This window comes from Sinocyclocheilus rhinocerous, unplaced genomic scaffold (assembly GCF_001515625.1).
Source record: "Sinocyclocheilus rhinocerous isolate Xijiao unplaced genomic scaffold, SAMN03320098_v1.1 scaffold182, whole genome shotgun sequence".
NCBI lineage: Eukaryota > Metazoa > Chordata > Actinopteri > Cypriniformes > Cyprinidae > Sinocyclocheilus > Sinocyclocheilus rhinocerous.
Window position 1 is genome coordinate 1,454,948 of NW_015655576.1, and position 24,770 is coordinate 1,479,717.

The following is a 24,770-nucleotide window of genomic DNA, read 5'->3' on the forward strand; positions in this document are numbered from 1 at the left end:
CGTTACTTGTAATGCGTTACCCCCAACACTGCATATTACAATGAGTTTAATCATGGAAATATCCACTGCGCAACACTCGAGAGGGAATCCTGCTTTGAAACAAGAGCTGGACGGTCACAAGAAGCTGTTACGGTTTTATTCCCATTTTATGCATTTCATAGCTTGATGGTTTTCAGGAATGCGTTAATAAGCAGAGGTTTGTTGGGAAAAAAATACGTCTCTTATACAGAAGACTGGAAACTATGGAGACGACATAACCTGATCAGCCACTGTGAAACAGATGTATAAACGTTACTTGCAGGTTGGCGGCTATGTTTGGGAAAGCATACTACAATAGTACTCATATCATTCTGCATTATATGCATCGTGTGAACAACATGCAATTTTTTTTTCTACTTTTGCTAAAATTAACAGTTCAATTTCAATTTCCGTATTTGCCAACACAAGTAATAAACTACTAAACATAGCACGTTTTCTACAGTGAACATGCACATCTGGACCCGAAAAACAACTGACTTTCGACCTAGCAATCAAGCAACCACCCACCCAGCTAACAAATATATATTCAAGAACGTTTTGTTAATGTTACCTATTTGCTATTGTTCATGTTAAATATAGCAAAACAGGCAACATCAAAAACCTTGAGAAATCCAGAATTTTCCAGAAGCTTCCTGCTATAGTATCTGAAAGACACACATGCATATGCAAAGCAAAACAACAGTGTCATTGAGCTGTCGCGCTGTTTTCCTACAGCATACTCCCAGGGAATTAACCTGCATCGTTTCTGGAAAGAAATAAGCAGATGCCAAGCTAAATATGGCTCTGCAAACACAACACTCAACAGAAGCAGCCTGGAACTCACTGGACACAGAAAAGAGAAACGCAGAGCCTGACCAGATGAGTTTACTGTACATGAAGTCATGGAAGAGGATCTTGTCCAGCTGCTGAGTGGTGGATGAAAGAGCTCGGAAAGCTGGAAACAGAAGATACTTTGTTGTACAAAAGACCTGCACTTCACTGCAGTGCAATATTTAGATGTCAGAATTGTTTGTGAAGGCTTCCTGACCACAATTTATGTCAGTCGATTTGGGACTTTTGGAAAGAAACAAATGCCCAACTGTGTCATGTGGTCTTGGACAACAACAAAAGTTGATTTATGAAAACATTTGAGTGGTGGGATTTGAAAAATGACTGTAAATGAATGCATCAGTGTCAAATAAATAAAACAAAGTGGAAATATTGTGGCTTAGAGAAGGGAACTGGTACAAATTTGATTGCCAGGATTTAACAGTAATGTCTTAGAACAAAACACTCTACACATCAGTACATTCAAATTAGCAGCAGACAGAAAATATCTCAATGTTTGTTCACCAAAGACACTTATAGTTCTCCCCAAAAAAATGAAAATTTTGTTTCAAAAAGGCCCCCCAAGATGTAGAAGAGTCTGTTTCTTCATCAAGAACAGATTTGGAAAAATGTATCATTATTTCACTTGCTGACCAATGGATCCTCTTCAGTGAATGGGTGCCGTCAGCATGAGTTCGAACAGCTGATAAAAACGTCACAGTAATCCACAAGTAATCCACATGCTCCAGTCCATCAAATAACATCTTGTGAGCACAAAAGATGGATGTATCAAAATCCACTGACATATTTGTTAAGAACTTGTAAACAGTGCTTGATCTGTGAATATTTCTCTCCTGATTCAGACAAGACTTTTTCAATATGAACAATAATATGGACAGAGGACTCGTATTTTAGCTGGTAGCAACACTTTAAAGTTAAAAATGCCTTGGATTTGTTTCTTACAAATTCATAGCTTTTCACTTGTTTGGACGCTCATTCTGACGGCACCCATTCACTGCAGAGGATCCTTTGGTGAGCAAGTGATGGAATGCTAAATTTCTCCAAATCTGTTCCGATGAAGAAACAAACTCATCTACATCTTGAATGGTCTGAGGGTGAGTACATTTTCAGTAAATGTTTATTTTTGGGTGAATTACTCCTTTAGGTGCCTTAACAAACACCGAAAAACAAACTGGTGAACAAACACTAAAAGATTTCCTCTCTGCCTTTAAGGTTTCTATTTTAATACATCTTTTGCAATAGTTGAACATGACTCACTCAGCCATCAGGTCACTGTTTTCAGAGAACGACATCTGCAATAAACAATACTTGCAAAGACTCTTGCAATTAGCAATAATAGCATAACAGAAGCTTGATTCCATTAGTATATGTTAAATGAATGGTGAAATGTGATTATGAAATATTGATAATACTATTCACAAATGCATGGTGATGATGATGCCTGCATCAGTTCAGAAACAGAACTCAGGCATTTAACTTTTACACCAGTTTTAAAGAAACATCAGAGTAATAACCGAGCAGTTAGTTATAGTTATAAGAATGTTCCATGAACATTACAACATTTTGTCTATTTTGAACATTTACATAACTTTTAAAAGACGTTAGTGAAAGTTGTGAGAACGTTCCCTGTTAGCTGGGATAGTGCCTATAGGATTCAAACTAAGTCTGTGTGGATTCGAACCATCAGAGCTTCACCTCACCATGACCTTATACAGAACAATATAAAGCTGAAAGCCCAATACTAACATCTAAATCAGATCTGGCAACAAAAACAATCTGGAATTGACGGTAATGTACGTCTGCGTGCAGAACAACAGCTCAATCTTAATAGGACGGTTCAAATATGAGGCATGGATGGACAGTCTGGAGGATCAATGCAAAAATCATCTTTCAAGATGTCTAGAATCTCTCTGCATGTCTCATGAGGGAATCACTAGCAGCTGAGTGAGATCTCCAGAGAACTCTGTTCTGCTGCCAAGAACTGATGCAGATAAATGACGGGGATTAGACAGAGATCGAGAGAAACACGGCCCGCTGCCCTTAGGGAGAACACATGATGGCTTATTAGAAACACTTAGAGCAGCTCGTCCACTTATCCCGCATCTCTAACCCACTATGAAGAAAATCATGACATTTTAAAATTTTAATAGCCTTAAAATTTGCGAGATTTTATTATATTTTGACAAATGATAAATACATTATGTAAATACTTTAATAAAATAAGTGTAACAATTTATAATAAATATTATATTAATCTGTAGTTTGACAAAAGATCAAAACGGTGCATAAATACAATTCAAAGAATAATTGCAAACATTTATAACATTTTTATAATAAATACAGTAATTTTCTAAAAATATAAATGATTTATATCAATATTATTTTATTTTATAATTATTTAAAATTATTATTATTTTTAATTGTATCCATATTATTATTAACATATATATTTATGAATCATTTTAAAACATCACCACCAATTCTACAGTTTTATATGCTGAAATGAAAAGTCCATTACAAAAACGTTCCTTGCACATCAAACAGTTGTGGTTTAAAACAAAAAAGCACTACATGTTCAAAAAAAGAATATGTTTGGAACTGCATGGTCATACAAGCTCCCTAAAATAGACCGTGCAGTCCCAAAAATAAACATTTGCGACCTGTACCGCTTTGCCAAAGATGTTGCTAAAGCTTTATGAGTCAGTGTTCTGTGTAAGTCGTGTAGCACACTTGAGTTGTGTAAAACCTGTGCTACATCTGTATTACAGACCACTCTTTCATAAGATATACAATGACACGAAATCAGCAAGCTAGAAGAAAGACCTGCTGCTTTGAAGTAGTAAAACTAGACAGCTAATCTGTACCATTAGAAACCACCATACTAAAGTAATTTCAATGTGTATATATACGACTTCACTGGCGTTTAAAGGGATAGTTCACTCGAAAATGAAAATTCTGTCATTATTTACACATCCTCATGTCGTTCCAAACCTGTATGGATTTCTTTCTTCTGTTGAACACAAAATGAGATAGTTTGAAGAATGTTGGTAACCAAACAGTTGACTGTAGCCATTGATGTCCATAGTATGTTTTTTCCATTTCCATTTAATATGAATACTTTAAGCTAAAAACATGTACAACAACTTGTAAAACTTTTCATGTGACTATACTTTTTTACATCTCAAGTTATATTAATCCACACGCCAAAGTTACTTCTATACTGTATAATAGTACGGTAAAAAATAACTACTGTAAAAATAGTCACTAATTAATGGTAAACTGATATACTGGCAAGGCAAACATCAACAGACCTGTTAGTATCTCCTTGTATTAATTACAGAATCTACCAACAAACATAATAATAAACAAACATTTTTGGTTTTCAATATTTAGAACCTTATTGTATAGTTTTACCAAGTTGCAATATTTTGAGAAACTGTGAGAAATAATACACAGGAATAGACCTTGTGGTTCTTTGTTCCTTGCAATGTCTTTGATCAGATTTAGCTTTGACTTTGAGTCTTTCCGCCTGTTTTGAGACACAGGACTGGTATTTTTCTCTACTTAAAAGAGACACAAGTGTGTCAGTTTAGTTTATGTCTGAGCTATTTCCCCATCCTGTCAGACACAGATCTCTCATATCATCTCGCCATGTTTCCGCCCCTTTGCTCAGGATCTGGCATTGTTTGGCTTTTACGGCTGCATTCATGTTTGTTTTAGTTTGACATATACACCCCCCTCCACAGTAGCTCATCTATGTTTCTATTTAACGCCGAGGTTCCTGGGAAATGTCTGCGTCTTTTCTTCCTTCCGTGCAAATGTCCTAAGATTATTCACCATATAATTATTATGCATATAATACATCAGACAGCTCACTCTCAGAGTACTACAATAAACTCCTTCATGGTTTGAATAAGTCTTTTGTACACGTTTTGCTATTGACAAACTGAGAAGTGCATGAATTCATAAATATCCATTATCACATTAAAGCCTTTCTGGATTGGGTGGCATGCAAATCAGATTGGTTTGAAAGGCCATGTGCTCAGATATGTTTATCTAAAGAGAAGGTCAACTGGACTCATTTTATCAGTTCTATTTGAGAATGTGAATTGGACAAAATCACCGAACATGGAAAGCTTCCCACACTTCCTGCCTTAAAAGCCTCTGTATGCATCCAGCTATGAAGAGAAACTACAGTCAAATCATGAAAAAAAAAAATATTGATAAAATATTCCACGTCTAAATACTGTATGTTACGCTCAATAGCGCCCTCATCTGTGTGTTTGTAATATGTACCACATTTACTTAGCATAAATGTATAGATTTCTGTAAATTACACAGTATTTAACTGTAATATGAACTGTACTTTACTGTAAAACAGTTATCTTTCTTTTCTTTCCTTTTTTCCTTTCCTTTCCTTTCTTCCAAACTGTGCTTTTAATGGTACAGCTGTGTAATCGCTATGTAATCGCTTGGCGCTACCCATATATAAGTGTATAAATGTACAGCATGCATTTACTGCTAGCGTAAAACCCGCAACGTTCGTCTGCAAACACCGTGGCGTCGAGACCAAATCACCATGTTGATTTTGGCCTGCATACTGGGTACAGTGTGTTCAAAAATGCTTTTCATAGCAAGCTAATTTTATATAATAGTTTATCTACCATATATAATAGTTCTCACGATAAATAACATGGGATTTGTGCCCTATTCATGAAAATCAGCATGCATTTTACAAACATAGTACAGCAGTTCAGGAAGCTTGTTATCACTGTTCCCATCGCGTCGACTTTAACCATTTACCAGCTGTTTGTTTTGCTGTCGTACTGTTTACAACAGTCCCAACGCTGATAAGACATATGCAAAGGAACGTCGTGCTCCATCCAATGAAATTACGCCATTGTTGATCATCCTGTTGAGTTATGAATTTAAAAAATGATGAACAAATTGCTGAGATTTCAGATCACATTTAATGATTTTCATTCAAGAGCAGATTCACACGAATCTTCCTCTGGTCAACACTTCCATGGCATTTCTCTCTTTCAGCCACAAAAAGTCTTTTCATCTCTCTCATACACACAAATACTTGTACGGAGACTGCAGTCTAAACCAGCTGAGGAGATCTTTAGGAGAACATACACCATCAGCTGTAAAGCACATGCCAACTGGGCAACAGTCACAAAATGACCCAACTAACCAATTACATACAGAGCAGTTGCATTCAAGACACGTTTTTAGAGTCCTTGCATAAGGACTTGACAATCTCCCTTTGGAACAACCTTCAATTAAAAATCCATTCACATCCACTCGTCCGCACAGAGCACCAATGTCCTGTATCTTAAAAGAGAAACTGACAGAATAAAAAATAAAACACCGATCTATTCCACTGGTATGTAACTGCAAGTAAAGGAACGCACGTCTCATTAAAAAATACACAGCATTAAAAATCAAAATAAATTCACAATGATCAAGATCACATTTGAAGTGTTAAACTGTTAATATCTTCTTCTTGCCTATACATATGTTAGGTTAGCTATATCAATAATATTCCCTTTTGGAATACTAAAAGCCTAACAGTCAAGAGTTAAGTCATGAAAGCTGCAACAAACATCCATAGTGGACCGGTTTGTAATTGCTTTCCTGTGCAGATATGGAAATTTAACCAAAAGCACTCGTATGTTTGGGAGGCAGTCACCGCATTTGCGGTCAAAATCATCATAGTCGATTCCTGGCACCACAAGTATGGTGCACTTCTATAGTATACTCATATATTACAACTCAATTGTCAGTTTCTATATTTTTTTTAAAGCAAATCCACAGCAGCAAATCTGCTGCTGCCACCGACTGCTCTAAGACAAACAATGGACTTGCAAAAAACTTGCAAAAGCTAAAGCAACCGAGACATGCGTGACATTCTCTTTGGCACATTTTGTCACTGGCATATTTCTACAGTTTACGTTTTTCAAATTGGTACAGGGAAAAACTTTTTAAGTAAAAAGCATCATAGATTTAGTACTTTATGCTCAGAAAAACAAAACACACACAAGAGTTTGAACACACAAACGCTCCCTAATTCTTCACAGATAAAAGTGCATTAACCTTTTACTCTTGTGAAACATTCAAATGTAGTGTAGCCAAACAGTTCAGTTTGTTCAACATTCAGATGAGCCATAAATTTGGGTTTTCTTGAAATGCATCTGGGGAAAAAAAGCAAATTTCATAAGCTTAAAATACTTCGGGCCATCAACTTTAATCAACTTTTCCAAGCCAATTTCTCAGAAAGCTTCATTATCATTTAAAAAGCAACCAAGACTTTTAGACAGCTGCATCGGCTGTTTTATTTGGAGTTTACTTTGTGCCAAGCACAGAATTAACGAGAAAGCTGCTGTGAAAATGGAGCGATCTAGGATCGGATTCATCAAAGCATTATGCAAAGCATTGCATAAGCTTGTGCAAACGTGCTACAAAATAATGTGCCATCCAAGAAAGCAACAGAGGCATAAATACGTATGGTTGAACACAACTGGAAGGCATGACAGAATTTGCATGCTCATATTGTACAAATGTTGGTCATTTAACTAAGTGTGCTTAGCTTATTTAAATATTTAGCAGCAACTGGTTCCAGACAAATTTGATCATCATCTCTAAGTGGCAAGATTCAACTGAGATTATCAACGTCAAAGATTGCAGTGGGATCATTAACAGAAAAGAAAAGGCATGTCCCCTTTAGACACGAATCGTTGTGTCTGCTTAAAACGAATGTTTCATATTTTTTGATAACTGCATGGCAGTGCAAGCTTGTAGTCAATTATCACTGTTACAAACTTTGAATAAGATAAGCTTTGTTTCAAGGGGTCAAGGCCTTTCGTTTAAGTGCTTCATAGTTAAACCATTTAAGGTTGAGTTTTATATCTGTGCCGTTTTGACTGTAATTCTCTGATTTGTCGACAATTTAAGAATACATTTGGTAAGCTAAACAGTTTTGTGAGTTCATTTTGAACAACAAATATTAGGCATTGGGCATAAGGGCCAAATAGTTTACAGAACTGAACTCACCACATACTCATTCTGCTTTTCAAAACAAAGCATATCCACAAAACATAAATGCATGAAAAAGTGCATTATACTGTGACTTTTTCTTGTTCATAAATACCGATTCTTACGAGACGAAAGGGAGATGAGAACTGTCATGGCAACACACCTACCTCACGCCCGAATCATAACAGATGCTTGCGATGTAGGTCAGGGTAAGTGGGTCGCTAGCTGAGATTTTTCGAAAAATCTGTCCCTTTGATCAAAAATTGAAATAATCAAGATGAGCAATACAGAAACAAATTATGGAAATAACTGGTGAAGATGATGGCATCTCATACACATGTAGGAAGGACACATGGCCTAATTAGCAGGAGAAGGAATTGGCTCTGCTGTGGCCGCGGAGGCTTGTTTGGGAGCGGGTGTAGGCGTAGAGGCTGATGTGGGCATAGTTGCGGGCTTTGGGGAGGGCGTAGACGGGGTCGTGGCGGGAGCTGTGGTCGTAGTGGAAGTGGAGGTAGCAGCTAAGACTAGGGGCTTGGGATCAGGAGTGTCACTTTGGGCAGGAGTGTCATTTGCGGGTGATGCAGTCTTGTTGTAGTTAAGATTGAGGATGTGCTGCTGTAGGTGCCTGATCCAGTCCTCCTGTACCGAGAGAGGGCCGTGAAACTCCACGTCACAAAACCTAAAATAAATTATTTACAAATAAATTACAGTTGGTTCTAAGGGCTTACACATTTACAGCTCTTTTAAACATACAATCTAGACACCGAAAAGGCACTAAGAACATGAATATGATCTTGAGTAAGCAATATTATTTAAATTTTAAGGAGTCATAGACATGATCCCATAACAAAGACTGTTCCAAAAGACAGATACACAGTTTTAGGCTGAAAAAAAAATGTATATAACATATAATTTGAGTTGAGAGAGATACCGATTATAAATATTATTTACTTAGCAAAACATATCAATAAATATAATATATAAAATACAATTAATATAACAGCTCTAATAAAAAATACCAATGGTCACACTGTAAGGTCCAGTTCTCGCTATTATCTATGACTTTTGCCTCAAATAACTCCTCATTTGCTGCTTATTAATAGTTAGTAAGGTAGTTGTTAAGTGGGGTAGCATTAAGGGATCTAAAATATGGTCATGCAGAATCAGGCATTAATATGTGCTTTATAAGTACTAATAAACAGCTAATATGCTAGTAATATGCATGTTAGTTAATAGTGAGAACTGGTCCTTAAAGTAAAGTGTTACCATACCAATTTATTATTGCACCAAATATATGTGCAATATTTATTTTTATGCTTACTTGATCAAGTATAGCAACATGCTAACATCAACTGAGCTGAGAGATGTAAGGTTACTGCTTGTTGCCACGTGGAGTTGCTACAATTGTAGATAAGGTGATTATAAATATATTTTACTAAACAGAGTAAAGTATCAAAATAAGTAAGTTAAAAAGTGGACTATTCTACCTAGTACGTATGTGTATTATGCATTCTTTATATTTATTGCAGTATCATGTTAAATCATACTGGTAAAAAATGTATAGCCTGAATGCACTGTAAGTCGCTTTGGATAAAAGCGTCTGCTAAATGCATAAATTATATTATTAAATTATATTATATTATGTTATTAGCTCAGCAACATTACCGCCACTCTAGATTGTTCTAAAACAGGTCACTTACAAGGCTCCATATCAGTTAGCATGCTAGTAGGCAGTAGATATCAAGGTAGCTCAATAGGTTATGGAATAGATCTAATATGCAAGTACAGATCTAATATGGAACTCACCGACACTTGAGTGAGTAAATTTTACCCACAAGTCTAACCAGCGGGGTGGAGGGGGGCTTTGGCACAAGGGCAGGAACGGTACTGGAGCGAGGCTTCGGGGGGCCACTCTCTCCCTCCCCTCCTTCAGCATGTGACGGGTGTTTAAGTGGTCGCCTCTCAAATCCTTAAGAGAAAGAAATGTGCAAATTAGGTTCAATTTTGCAGGTAGATAGGGGAAAAGGAATAGGAAGAGATTAAGGTAAAGTTGTACTCAGACCTCGTGGCAAACGCACGTTGAGTTCACTATGAGCCACCTGCGCATGTGGAAGGGCATTATTGGAACGATGACTGCCAGGCTGTGGAATAAGGCCATGCTGAGTGGAACTTCCACTCCTGACTTTTGTGTCTGTTCCCCGTGACGATAACCTCCAGGAACAACTGTTGACATCCCGTCCAATTGCTCTCTTTTGAGGCAAAGTGAGAGATGCCCATTTGGCCACAGCGGGCTTTTGGGGAACAGGAGTAGTAGGTTCAGAGTCACAGGACAGTGAGAGAGCGGAACTGCACCTCTGCAAAAAATTACAGTCATTTTAATTGATATTAAAACACAAACTTTTAAAATATACACCACAGAATTTCAATGGGGGGTGGGGATTCTTGTAGGTAAAGAACCACAAAATTGTTCCAGCTGCTTTCATACTTTCTTCTGGGTATAACGGGCTCCTTGTGCATAACTTTGCTGCATCTCTGCTGCCTTCTGTGGACGGCTGCGTATCCAGGCACTCAGTGTCTCAATAGGCGAACCATTTACACACCATTCCGTCACGCCAAACTGTCGTAGATGTGCTCGAGCGTGACTGGCCAGCGCCTTCCGGTTCTCAAAGTAGAATCCACAGAGTTCACAACTGGCATCTGGAAAGGACAAACAAAATGATGAAGTCACATTGTTCTTGCGACTATTTGCACAACAAGGAAACAAGCAAGAAATAATGTGCCAAACATGCAAACAATGAGTAGTCCACAATAAGACCAGAAACATCTAAAGCAGTGTTAATTTTGACAGCAAATTTTGATTTAGTTTTAGTCATAGTCTTTTGACTATAATGACATTTAGTTTTAGTCATCCCCTTTAAACCCGGATGCACGGATGCAATGTACTGATACACGTTCTCCCTGCTGTTTACGTTTACTTCAGACGTAATTAACTGTTTACGTGAATACTCGTCAAAACTGACAATTCGACATAATTTTGTGTGTAATTCTCCGTTCATGCGCCGCAAAAGAGTACTCACTGGCTGTGAGACGCGCTTTCCGTGTGTATGCTTCAGTGTCTGCGCTAAGAAAACCGGACCGAATTGAGCTCTCCCTTGCGTCGTCAGATTTATCCATATGTTTGCTCTTCTCTTACTCCCACATATTGACATTTTTTAACGTTTTATGCGACGTGCAGCAAGTGTATGTTAGCTCATGTCCCGCCGGTTCATATGTACGCATCTACCCTCCCTAACATTTTCGTCTCGTTTTTATTCGTTGTAGGAAATGTCAATAGATTTACATCATAGTTTTTGTCATTCAAAAATAGTTTTAGTTCGTTATCGTCTCGTTGTCGTCTGTGAAAAAAATGTAATTGACGAAAATTATTCGTCAACGAAATTAACACTGATCTAAAGAAAGCAAACAATGCAAGTTTTGATATCATTTTTTGCTTATAATCACCAACATGATTGGCTCTATTTTAAGTCTTGGAATTCTGAATTAGGGTCTTTTATTTATTTGAGTCATTCTTCTGCAAACATAGAAGCAAAACAGACACTGCACAACAAATAGTCTTCAAACAATGTCATGGAAAAGAACCAAATAAGGAGTTTTGTAAAAATATACCCTTACCCATGTGGCCTACCCCATGCTTCTCCATTGAGGCTTTACCCTTAAAGGAATAGTCCTGTGGGGGAGGCAAGAAGTTTTTAGATTGGATGAGCAGTTTTTCTCCTGGCTGTCCTTCCTCCAACATCACCTTCTTCTTCAACGGAGGCACTCCAAAAACCTTCCCCACAGGTGAGGTGGAGGATAAGGCAATGCTTCCCAGCCCATGCTTATGGAGGCGCGAACCAGAGTGGAGCAGGTTAAGAGGTGACTTGCGGGACAGAGCAGAGGACTGATAGCCCATACTGTTCAATGAAATCCCACCATCCTGTCCCGGTTCCTCCTTTATGCCCAAGGCAACAGATGCAGGGGTAGTGCCTTGTCTCCTCATGACTTCCCAAAGTGTGTCAATGGGCGAGCCATTCACAGACCACTCTGTGATACCCATATGCCTCAAGTGTGAACGTGCGTGGCTTGAAAGGCCTTTGCGGTTTTCAAAGAATTCGCCACAGAATTCACAGCGAATATCACGGGAAGGTTCCTTCTCCTGAGTCATAACTGTAGGAGGAAAGAGAGTAAAAAGACAACAGATTGAGCTGGGAATGATTTAGTCATCCATTAAGATCACTGAAAATGCTAAAAGTAAACAAACAAACACACATCACAGGTGTGAAAACATACCCAAGTTGACTGGATAAATATTGTCTGAAGTGTTTAAACTGGAATGTAGTGGCTCTGGATTGTAGCTTTCATTTACTCCCATGTCTGATCCTTTCATGGTAACCTCAACTATTTCAGGCTCTGGTTTCAGTTTAACCAGCTCTAAGGTTGGTGAAGAACTGGCAGTGGATGTCGAAGGAGACATTTTGCGGGTAGAAGGCTGGTCGTGGCTTGGTGTTTGGGCAAAGTGGAAAGGCAGGCGCCCAAGCACATTCCCTGGTGGGGAAGAGGACTGGAGCGCAGGCCGAGACAGTCCTGGGCTCTGAGATTTGGGGGACTTTAGAGGCATGATGGACGGTAGGCCTCGACGAACTATAATCTCTTTTAATGTGTCAATAGGTGAGCCATTCACAGACCATTCGGTGATCCCAAGTTGGCGCAGATGGGAGCGGGCATGACTGGAGAGGCCTTTGCGGTTCTCAAAAAGTTCTCCACAGTATTCACAGCCCACGTCTTTCATTGGCTCTGGTAGAAGTGTACAGAACAATTTATCAGACCTAAGTCAGTCTGTATGTGTAAATTACCTTACATAATTGTGGAAGTCAAACAATAGACAAGGACATGAAAAAACACATAAAAGTTGTTACCTATAGGAAAGGACATCACTTCTCCACTACTGAAACGAAGGACTTGCAACGAGGAGGGTTTCAGCTTCTTTGGAGGTGGGCCCAAAAAGGGGTGGTTAGAAGAGGAGGTAGCTTTGGAGCCAATGGTTGTCCTCATAGAAGAATTTGCCATTTTATATAGGACAGGGCTGGAGGGAAGAGATCTCTTAGGGGAAGTGGAAGTGGAGGGTTGGAGGGAAGTCATGCTGGTCTTCTGGGACCTCAGGTCCTCAGGACCATCTGAGAGAAAAGAATTTGCTCTGTGCTTAAAGTCATCAGTCAAGATGAACCGGTTGAGTAAGTCTATGGGGGAGCCCTTGGATTCCGAGTACTCAATCCCAAAATGGCGCAAATGGGCACGAGCATGACTCGAGAGGCCTTTTCTTGTTTCAAACCATGCACCACATAACTGGCAAATAATGTCTTTAGAGTCCACGTCCATTGCTAGAAAGGAGTGTGAGAGGAACAGAAAAGTTAAAGAGATTGTAAGAAGGACAGACAATAAATGTGCAAAAGGAACAAATTGATGACCACAACACTACAAAAACAAATCACAAACAATTTGTTGACATTCTTTATTAGTATTTAGTACATTAAATGCTTTCTTACTAAGATTCAATGGGGCATCCGTCTCTTGCGGTGCCCAGAATGGTTTGTTCGGACTGGAATGGTTTGTAGACTGGTTCTTTCCTATGGTCTTATGCTCCTGGGTTCGCAGTGGGGAAGACACGGGTAGTAGGGAAGAGATGGGAGCCTTTCTCAGCACTGGGGAAGGGGACCGAGACTTTACAAATGGAGAGGAAGGCAGAGAGCCAGCTGCAGAGTGAGTAGTTGGGGAAGAGGAAACCTTAATAGCGGAACCCGCAATAGAGAATGGGACAGTGGGCTTGGTGTCCAGCAGCCCTTCTCCAGTTTCAACATCTTTTGTGGGGCTAGGTATAGGAGTAATAGGGGCATGGTGCTGGGGCTTCTTAGGGGATTCCACAGTAGAAGAGGTGCCAGTAAAGTGTGCATCAATGGAGCGTTCCTTAGTGATCTGGTAGAGGAGATCAATGGGTGCGCCACTGTTCTCCGACATGCCGATGCCGAGCTGCCGTAGGTGAGAGCGGGCATGGCTAGACAAACCACGACGAGTCTCAAAGGTAGCACCACAAAACTCACATTTCAACAGGTTAGAGCCTGGAAAACAGAGAAATAGTGATTCAGGACCTATCTACACTTATTCACTTCATGCATTTTGACAGATGGGAATGCTAACCAATTTTTTTCAATTTATTCACTAAGCGGAGTTAATAAACCTTTACTGACTCTCCATTGTGGAAATCAAAACAAATTTTTGTAAAATGTCACGTAAAAAGACAGAAAATCAAAGTGACAGACCAGACTATTAAGGAAAATTTTATGTAACATACTGTATTTCATCCCATCAGCTCAAATATTCATGTTCATGCAATTAACACTAGCAACTTCAGATGTTTTTAAACCATTTTTAAACATTACAATTTCTGTCCATATTTACTAACTATCAAGTCATTCCAAACCTGTATGAATCTCTTTATTTTCTGTGGAACACAAAAGGTGAATTTTTAAAGAATATCCTCAGATTTGGAACAACATGCTAGTGTGTAAATGATGATGGAGTTTTCATTTTCGGGTGAGCTATTATTTTAAAAGTAAATTAAAAGACTTGAGATTAAAATAAAATTCATATTACCCATAGCATCTGTCTCTTTGGATTCAGGGCTCCGTTCCTCAATGGAGAACAGGGTCTTTTCTCCTGGACTTGTGGCCAATTTATCTGCAACAGGCATTTGGGCCTCCTCTTCTTCCTCTTCCCCATCCTCTGCCTCCTCCCCACCTGTATATGCATAGACAGAGACAACATTTTTAAATTAGCTAAATGTAGAGTCAGAACCACCAAGGTCTCAAATGAACGTTTCCCTTAAACAAACTGTAACTAGCTTTACCTTCACCTAATGCACAGAATATATCAAATAAACATATTTATAATTCATGCTTAATTACCTGGCCAGCTGATTCTGTAAGATTATCTGTTAAAAGACATCTGCAAAATATTTTCCTCATTATGGGGACAGAAACTTATAGGGCAATCACAAAATATTTAGTGTGATGTCAATTTTAGAAAAATAATTTTAAACGGTTTTCAACGGTTTTATAGCCCTTAAAATTCACATAAATTTTTTCCTTTGAGTTCTGTTCTGTCATTTGATCTGTCCTAGACACATTTCTAGCAACATCAGCCCTTTTTCTGCTCACACTGAAAATATAAATTCACTGTAATGGCATACACTGCGTGAAATAACCAGACAACAAATGGATAAAACACATTAAATGCAATAAGTTAAACACGAACATCCACCGTTTAATAACTTATTCAGACCAACATAAAACGAAGCAAGCAGCGCTGACACTTTATTTTAAAAAAAAATTGTGAAAGTGCGCGGAAAAAGAAATCAAGAACCAAGAAAAACAAAAAGCGTTGGCGGGCTCCATTCCAACATTTAAAAAGCACCTCAAGTAAAATAAAATGGCGAAGACTTAGCCTAATTTCGGGAATCATAAAGACATGCATTAAAAAAAAGAAGCCGTCATTTTGACAGGACACCAAAAACTGCCTTTATTAAGCACCTGAGCGCAAAATATCACATATCGACGCTTTTCAGACAGAAAAGTACAGACAGTAGGGGAATGAGTCGCTTTCGTACGTGCACTCTGTCTCACTGGACCATTGCTGGCATCAGTGATTTAAAACGCGCATCGGGTATGACAGGAGCTTTTTTCTTAAATGTTGTTAACACGATTACATGCCATGCAAGCTTTGAAAGTGGCGAAGCTCCGAGCATTTGCATCTCTCATGCATCCCCATGCACGGCGCGGAAGTGCATGCACTCACCATTCAGCGACTGCAGCGCATCGGACTTATTACAGCACCTACAGTCAGACAATTTTTCCGCTATTGTTTGTGTCTGCGGGGAGGTGGAAGCAGCCATTTTGCCCCGCACACATGCACTAACGCACCAAGGCGTGACGAACCGAATAAAGGCGGAGACTAGGCAAAATATTAAATGCCAGACATCAGTTACATTAATGAAGATTGCATTAAGAAATTAGCAAGTGTTCTGCACCATACAAAAATCTTTACAACTGCTTTCACAACTGCACCTGACAGCATTACAAACATCCCAGGGCATGCACAAGCTTTTGAGGTTTCTCTTTAGTGTATTTTTAACTTCTGACCACAAAGCAGATGAGGTAAAGGCTATTTATTTAATGGAAAATCAACATTTGAGTAAGTAGCTACACAATATAAACATACTGTTTTATCAACCTTTGAAAAGACAGTTAAAACATCTAAACATCATTTAAACAAGAATCAAAAAAAGTGATCAAAAAGTGAAACCAGTGAAACCAGTCTGAGCCCACTAGTGATTTTGCATTTTTGTTAATGCAATGCAAACATTTCCATCAGAAATGACATTATGACTACAATTTCAGATTTTTACAACAATCTTTCTTCACTATTTTACATAACCCTCCTTTTGCTTTAATGACAGCATGCACTTGACCTAAGCATAGATTCAAGTTTGTGCAAAAAAAAAAAAAAATCTTTGTTCTCTAGCATGACTTTGTTTCAAAGAGCATCAAAAGAATCAAAGAACATCTGACCTTTTTGAACAAATAAGCTTGCATTTGAGAAATAATGCAGACTCTTAAATATTTCTTAAATATGTTTTATATAATACATTTTTTAAAACATTGTGCATTATTATTTTTTAACAGACATTTTGCAGTTATATAAAGAATTTAGCAAGTAAGAACTATGACATGCCTCATGGCTTAATCTTTTAAAGTTGAAAAAAAAAATCAAACAGAAGTAAATCCCATCCACTTACCCTCCAATTCACTGATACTGTGCTCTTCCTTCCAGCGCCGTTTTGGAGAGTCAGAGGAACGAGTGGTGGGTTGTGCTGTCATGTTCTCCTCATCCTTTATGTCTTTCCTGCTCTCTTGCTCCTCATCAGAGTTTTGCTCTTGACCTGACTGGATAGTATGGGTGGTGGCAGTGGGTAGAACAAGATCTGGATACTTGGCAAAAAGCTCTCGGAGAATATTAATGGGAGAAACTGTGACTTCCCAGTTGGTGATGCCAAAGTCTCTGAGATGGGCTCGGGCATGACTGGAGAGACCAGCCCTGGTGTCAAAGCCGGCACTGCAGAACTCACATCTCATTACACTGAAGGTTGACGTGTCAAAGTTGGCGACTAGAGGAAGTAATGGAGAGAAGAGCATCAAAACAAGTTATATAACAAGCATTTGTTTCTGTGTCATAGATATGGCAATTCAACTCTCATGAGACATCAAGATAATAAGCATTACAAATAGTAGGTAAAAAGCCATCTGAATTTACATTTAAAAGCATCCTCACCTTTTTTCTTCTTTTTCTGATAGGAGAATTTCTTCTCAATGGCATTGACCTCTTCTGGGGAGATGAAGTGCCTAACGTTGTAACTGACACCCACTCTGTTCAAGTGACCCCTAACATGATTGGCTAGTCCGATGCCATTATGGAATTGATCTGGGCAATAAGGGCATTTTCTTTCCACACTCTTCAACAACCCCTCTCTATCATCATCTTCATCATCTTCCTCAGTTAATGCACCAATAAGGCGACTAACAACATCCTCTTCATCTTCATCAATATCATCATCATCATCATCATCCTCTAGTTTTGCAGCAACAAGTGTGCCTTCTCCACTCTTCTCCTGACTATCAGATTTGTCTTTGAGTTTGGGTTCCTCCTCCTGTGCTTCAAGCTTTTTGCTGTTCTTCTTTTGTGAGGAGGCGTTGGCTTTGAGATCCGGATCATTGGCAGGTGGCTCCGTCCCTGGGGTGGGGAGTGGTTATAATGTGGAGTGTTACAAAGTGTTCAACAGTTATATAAAAAAAACATCAAGACCAGTATTGCACAATTTAGAGGTTAAATGCAAACAAAATGTATGTGGGATGCAATGAGAATGGTGACAAGCTGAGTTAATGGAATAGTTGATCTAAAATGGAAAGTCTGTCATCTTTTATTGTTATCTTAAATCTTTTATGAAAGATTGTCATATGGGTTTGGAACACTGTGGTAAGTAAATGATGACAGAATTCTCATTTTTGGGCTCATTGTAAACAAAAGGAACAGCTTGGCCTGACTACTCTGCAACCGTTTAAGATCTCTGTGGCTCTGCTCATCACTCACCCATCACCCTGCTGCATGAGAGGGGAGTTTGGAGGTCAGAGCTGAGAGACTCTATGAGGAAGAGGGGTAACTTGTTTCTTAGCTGGGCTTGCTGCCCCTCAAGCAACCCCAGCCTCTCTGCTGCCCCTCGGAGGCTGGCTGAGAAGCTGCTCTTCAGCTGCAAGGCCAGGGCAGGTACCGCCACAGGGTCTGCAGGGGAAGGGACCAGGTTCAGACCAGGGTGAAACCTGGGATTTCCCCAAGTTTATGGCCAAGCATGACTCATGTGAACTTCTAGAATTTCAAGGCTTTCCATTTGCCCCCCATTCAAGTATTGGTCCTTGCTGACTATGGCCACTGATTGGGTTAACTGTTTGGGAAATATTGAAGGAAGAAAGTCTGTACACCACCGGCAGTGGCTAATAGTGAGCATTGGCCAATGGAACAGGAAGTAACACCCCACAATTATAATAACTGGCCAATGGAATGGGGAGAGTCACCACACTCCTTTAACCAGCGGCCAATCAAACAGGAAGTTGCACTACGCAAATTTTGGTTCAAGGATGATTCTGGCACATTAAATCCAGGCATCACAATAGCACAACAATACATACAGTGCATATACACATATACATGCTTCACTACAAGACAAAAGACAGAAGTACAGGTAATGTATTTATTCAGATTTTGCCTATATGAAATTGAAATTGTGAAAGCTAATTCTCATTGTTCTATTGTGGTGGTTAATGACAGTATTATTTAATGTGACAATGTTATAAAGAGATGGTGAGAAATTGATGAAAAATAAAGACCTTTCTGAAAATGCATTAACAATTGAATAGTAAATATATCATTAGTTTATGATAGTTTACAACCTCTCTTTTTCATTATGTAAATGTTGCACTGGTAAATCTAGATTATTTGACAAAAATACAGTTGATTATGCCAAGTGTTAGCATTTACTTAATACATTTACATTTATGCTTTTGGCAAACACCTTATCCAAAGCAACTTTTAGGGCATTCAAGTTTTATACACAGTTATACAGTTTTATGTACTGTATATTTCTGTTCTTTGGGCACTGAAGTCTTGCCATTGTTACCACCTTGCCAATTTAGCTACAAGGCTAAGCGTTGACTAGTCTTGGTGTTTAAATCCGTTATTGACTTACCTGTTTTGGAGTCTTGTTTTGGATCATGTTCTGGTTCTGGTGGTGGAATGTCTTTTATCTGGCCCTTATCTTCAGTCTGGTTTGAGATTTGGACTTGTTTTTTCATAACAGGAGTAAGGGTGGATTTAGGATCCAGTCTTGTACTTGCTCTTGTGCGCCCAAGTTTACCCCTTGTAGCCCAGACTGTGCGTTTATTCCCTATGCTCTTGAATGCCACATCCTTATGCCGCGGAGTAGCCCTTGGATTTGGCAGAGATGACATGAGATGCTGAGGTTGTGGAACATTCTCTTCCACAGGATTAGCCACAGTTGTCCTGGGCTCTTCTGTTTGTCTCAACTCCTCAGCAGGGTCTGTATTTTCATGCAGAGTTGCTTTACCAGGTTGGTCTGTGGCCTCTCCTGGGGTTGCAGAAGCATTTTGGCAAGACAATGAACTAGAGTCCACCTGTGAAGGGCCACTTTCAGGCTGCGTTTCTTTAGATTTTTTGGATGTTCGGATGGGGTACCTCTTGTTGAGAGGTGACGTGACGAAAGTTGATGTAACATCTGCAGAGGACTGAACCTGTCCTTTCTTGCAGGACTTCTGCTGAAATCGGGGGGAAGTTCGATAGACACCAGCCCTTGTTCGGGTGTTGTGCATCTTGGTATGCTCAGCAAGTTCTTGAGGCAAATCAGAGCTAAAGTTGCACTTAAGACACACAAACTGACTGACCTCTGTTGACTCTTGGATGACTGGCTCCAATGCCTTACTGCAACTGGCTTGCTCTGCCACCCCCTTGTCCCCCTCATTTAATTTTCCAATCTCTTCAACGATTTTCTGCCGTGACTCCTCGTGGCATTGTTGATGATCTAGCAGCAGTACCTTGTCTACAAACTCCAGACCACATTCTATGCATTCAAAAGCATTTTTATTAAGATGTCCACTCCAAGAGTCTTTCTTTCCACATTGCCATTTCTTCCCAGATTCACCAACTTGGCCATGCTCTCGCATGTGTTCACGCAGATGGACACGTTTCTTGAAGTAAATGCTACATTCTACACATGTAAAAATATCTTGGGAGAGGTCTCCATCCAGTTGGTGATCTACTACTGACCTCTGCCTTCCTCGTACCTTCTCTTCCTTTTCCTCTTTAAGTTTGAACATCCTTTCCCCAACCTTTGTGGTTTTCCTACGCTCCTGTGCTCCAGAGGGTTTTCTTCTGGTCCTTCTGCCAGCTCCCGTTGTGCATTGCCAAGTGTCTAAGCCAGAGAAAGGCCTCAATATGGCCCTCTTTTTTCTTCGGCGCTGGATGAAGGTGCATTGCGCCCAAGGTCCAGGTGGTGGACTCTCTGGCTCAGAGTCTCCTGGGAAGGTGTATACATCTGGCTCTTTGGTGTTCTTCTCTTCCCGCCCTCTACTATTAAGCATTTTCCGCTCATTTTTCTCTTCTTTTTGGCATCCCTCTTTTGGTGTAGTATCTGGTAGATGACTCACTTTGTCTTGTTCCACTGCAAGTAAACAGCAAAAGGTTTTATTGACTTAAGTAGTTTTTTATATGATGGTGTTATTGAATCAATTGCAAGTTTTTTTTACGTTTTGCTGTATGTTTTGGTAGGCTGGAGTCTGTAGTTTTCGGCTCCTTGTATGTAACATCTCCTTGATTCTCTACCTCCAGGGGGGCAAGTGGGATGTTTTCAAGAAATAAGTGCTTGGTTTCCACAGGTTCTTGGCACGGATCAATGTCAAATCTGCAAGCATAAGGATTAAAATGGATAAATACTTTAAAGCTTAATATTTATCTCCATAAAACCCCTCAATGTTAAAAAAAACTCCATGTATGCACTTTTCTACAAACCTGTTGTTCCGTATATTCATCTGTATCTTACCTGTCGTCTTGTTGTCCAGAGCTGGGACTTCCTGGGCTGTGAGCAGCCAGACCATGAGGGTTAGAAAAGTGCTGAAGTTCTTCCTCTGACATAAACCATTGGAATCCACACAGGAACACAAACATTATACACATGACTTAACAGAAAGCAGTAGACTCACAGTTATATCTACAGCATGTAGACAAACAAAACCATTAACACTGTTCACAGAGACACACATTTCACAGTACAAACACAGAATAGCTCAGTCTGAAACTAGCTGGATCATTTCAGATTCTCATTTCCAGTCAGGATTTCATACACTTTTAGGAAAAAATTTACAAAAGCTGTCAGTGGGATGGTACCTTTTCAAAAGGTACACTTTTGTACCTAAAGGGTGCATATTAGTAACTAAAAGGAACAAAAGTGTACCTGCAGCTTTTGTACCTTTTTTTCTGATAGTGTATGATTCAGACATGCATGTATTTTTCACTGACTTGAAAGTAAGAATGAACCAGAGAAATAATTACCGTCCAAGGTTTCTTTCTCCGAGTCCGAGTCCCATGTCAGAGATGAGGGGAAGGCTGAAGATCGTGGACTTCTCTGTACTTTACCACAATGCTCCAGTGTGGGGAAAAAGCATTTTGGACCGTCTGAATCTCCATTTCCATCACCCTTCTCCATTGTGTCATCACAATGCAATAACCCCCCCTGTGAGTTCAGAGGTTTGAAACAAGTCCAACATTACATAATTCTGTTTAGGAGAGAAATAAAATGTTGCAAGATTCTCACACAGATGCACACTGATTGTTAAAAGATATTTCTGTCATGACAACTCTCGGAGGGATTGGCATGGTAATGTACATGACAATGTTAATGTATTTGGTCTTGGCGGAATAGATCTGCTGCTGCTGCGGCAGAGCAAGTAACGAGACTTGCTACTGCCAATACATTCACAACATGCTGCTGTGAGCATGTAAGAAATATTGCTGCTGCAAATATAACATACATAAAATAACCCCTTTCCTAAGTCATCTTAAACCAGCACAGTTTAATAAGATTTCTGTCATGACAACTCTTGGAGGGATTGGCATGGTAATGTACATGACAATGTTAATGTATTTGGTCTTGGCGGAATAGATCTGCTACGCTGCTGCTGCTGCTGTTGCTGCGGTACCGAGACTTGCTACTGCCAATACATCCACAACATGCTGCTGTGAGCATGTAAGAAATATTGCTGCTGCAAATATAACATACATGAAATAACCCCTCCCCCCCATATAGCATACATGATTACCTCGTAGCAGATCTATATAGGTGAAGCTGGGGAAGGTGGAGGGTTTCTGAAGCAAGCTGCAACTGCTACGGCAAGCCCTAGTCATATATTTGAATGTTGAGCAGCGAGCTCATTGGCTACCGATACAGGAGAGAACCAATCAGCTGTGCCATGTGATAATGATGTCATTAGGTCAGATTGAGTTAGACCTATCGGACTGCGCCATCTAGAGTTTCATGCCAGAACTCTGTATATATAATGACAGTGTAAAGATAATTGTAATTAAAAAGTATTAAACTGTATCAAAGCAATGACTCACACATATTTTTTATATTCATAGAGTAACGGTTAAAAAAAATAAATTTTCTCCTTTCATTGGAAAAGTGAATAAATTATTACAAAGAGAAAAGGGGGAGTTAAAAGCTGTGTCCCAATTTGCACACTATCCTTCCTAAATAGTATTCAAAATATAAAATTAGTGTGTCACAAATTGTAGTATGTTGAAATAAGTATACCAAAGGTACTACAAACACAAATAAAAAGTGTAGGAAAAAAAAGAATAATAAAAATAAAAACATGGAGGAAATGGGACATTGACGTTTAATCAATATCAATATGATCAATATCTAACCTGATTAAAAAAATTATATAATGTTATCCACATTATATTGCATCTGCAACAACATTTTGAACTTTTAGAAAGATACATTTGCTCATTTGCTTTTAAATGATTCATTATGCAAACACATCGCCTTCTTGGCACGACAGACCTGCGACTGGTAGATCACCGTGCTGCTTCAATTCTAATAAGTTAGGAAATTAAATGAAAAGTGATGTGGAAGATGTTAACTGTGAGAAGATAATTGACAGGACAGTTTAAACAGTGACAGGATGCATGTAACTAAGTAACAAAATTATGATGAACTAGTGTGTCCCAAAGCTTGTCTACTCTTATGCTACACACTTAAAAGTAAGTCCTTTTTCTTCACAAAAAGAATACATATTTTTAGGGCACAGTATAAGTAGGCGAACTGGTAGGTGCCTTGAATATACCAGGAAGGTGCAGCTGAGTAAGGAGGTGGATGCTGAAGGCAGTAGCCCTTGGTTGGACATCAGATCTTGAGGGTCTCTGGTCAAGAGATCATCCTCAGGCTCCATGGTCCCCTGGTGCACTAGCTTGGGTGCAACTGCTGTCCACTTCTCCTGTCCTACATTATGAAGAGCAATTCTAATAACTGCAAGCATAGATATGGACCTGAAGCCTCAAAAGTCAAAATAGTATGGGGTCTTTAAAGAAAACCTATAGAAGAGCATTTGCAAGATGTTTATAAACTCAAGAGGTTAATTTGATGATAGATTATAGTGCTCTGTGCTGTCCGACCTTTGAAAGAGTGCATTTGAATAACTACATCTTTGTGTTGAATTCCTGAGAAGTGTCACTCTGACCTATTTTATCATGCCTCATTTTCTATGTTGATAATATGGCCGTTTTTACTGGAGGAAAAAAAAATATACCGGCTCCCTTAATAAATGGGCTCGTCCATGCAGTTTTCATGCGTTTCTAACTTGCGATGTCAGGACTATCTGCAAACGCTGTCCTTCTCCAGGAACACAATCTGTTAAACATCTTTCTGGATGTGTGCGGCGAGGATGGAATTGGGCAACACTCACGGAAAGCGGCCTGTCTTTGGAATCTTCTGCGTCCAATCACATCGCTCTCTCCATGTCCTATACGGATTCAAGTGGCACGAACGCACGGGCGCTTATAGAGCATGTGTGCGTTGCGCTTTTTGCGTCCCGGAGCGTCGCTGCCTTCCCCCAGGAGCACCGGGAAAAGCATATATATAGGTGCAGCTAACGGTGAAGACCGCCTTTGCACTCTAAACACCGGACTCCATGTTGTTCGTTTCGGAGGGATGGTGACGTTGGTGGGGAGGGGAAAGAGTTTATGTATCAGCCACGCTGTAACTCTTTCACAGCAGGTCTAGAGATGAACGGCACCTGATCAGAGCGGTAACAACGGCGTTGATGCGTGCGCGGTGCTTAGCGGACTATTTCAGTACACTTAGTGCGTGAATAACATTCTTATAAATGTCACTAATTTTAAGAGTAAAAAGAATGTAAAATGTTACAGTTCAAAATGGTAAAATAATTTAATAATTTAAAATATAGGCCTACATTAAAAATATATTAAAATGTATAATAGAAAATATTGTAATATTTTACAGGGACGTTTATGTAAAAATATAGAATGTATTAAGTAATTGTACATAATATGGCATTCATTTTTATAAGATTTTTAAGTCAGCTGTTATAAATCTGCTATATGAATAAATGTAAACATCAGTCACCTGCATA

General features: G+C 39.3%; 1 protein-coding gene across 1 annotated transcript; it reads right to left on the reverse strand.

The window, feature by feature from the left end:
• Positions 1 to 6,909: 6,909 nt before the first annotated feature.
• Positions 6,910 to 24,244, reverse strand: wizb (WIZ zinc finger b). The gene is made up of 17 exons (XM_016525757.1): positions 24,084 to 24,244; positions 23,466 to 23,620; positions 21,667 to 21,847; positions 21,158 to 21,242; positions 20,865 to 21,019; positions 19,292 to 20,779; positions 17,326 to 17,784; positions 16,793 to 17,161; positions 14,593 to 14,736; positions 13,488 to 14,057; positions 12,861 to 13,322; positions 12,235 to 12,738; positions 11,578 to 12,111; positions 10,391 to 10,602; positions 9,968 to 10,259; positions 9,712 to 9,874; positions 6,910 to 8,584 (listed from the first exon to the last, which is right to left on the reverse strand). Exons 2-17 carry the CDS (start codon positions 23,568 to 23,570, stop codon positions 8,263 to 8,265), a joined length of 6,045 nt encoding a protein of 2,014 aa, XP_016381243.1. The 5' UTR covers positions 23,571 to 23,620; positions 24,084 to 24,244; the 3' UTR covers positions 6,910 to 8,262.
• Positions 24,245 to 24,770: the final 526 nt, after the last annotated feature.

What these genes read in the sequence shown, in the direction of transcription:
- wizb (XM_016525757.1), bottom strand. Translation starts at nt 23,570, where the DNA reads ATGGAGCCTGAGGATGATCTCTTGACCAGAGACCCTCAAGATCTGATG. An exon ending in GGAGAAAGAAACCTTGGACG is followed by an intron (nt 21,243 to 21,666) that starts GTAATTATTTCT and finishes GGTTTATGTCAG; the next exon opens with AGGAAGAACTTCAGCACTTT. An exon ending in GGATGCCCCATTGAATCTTA is followed by an intron (nt 13,323 to 13,487) that starts GTAAGAAAGCAT and finishes ACTCCTTTCTAG; the next exon opens with CAATGGACGTGGACTCTAAA.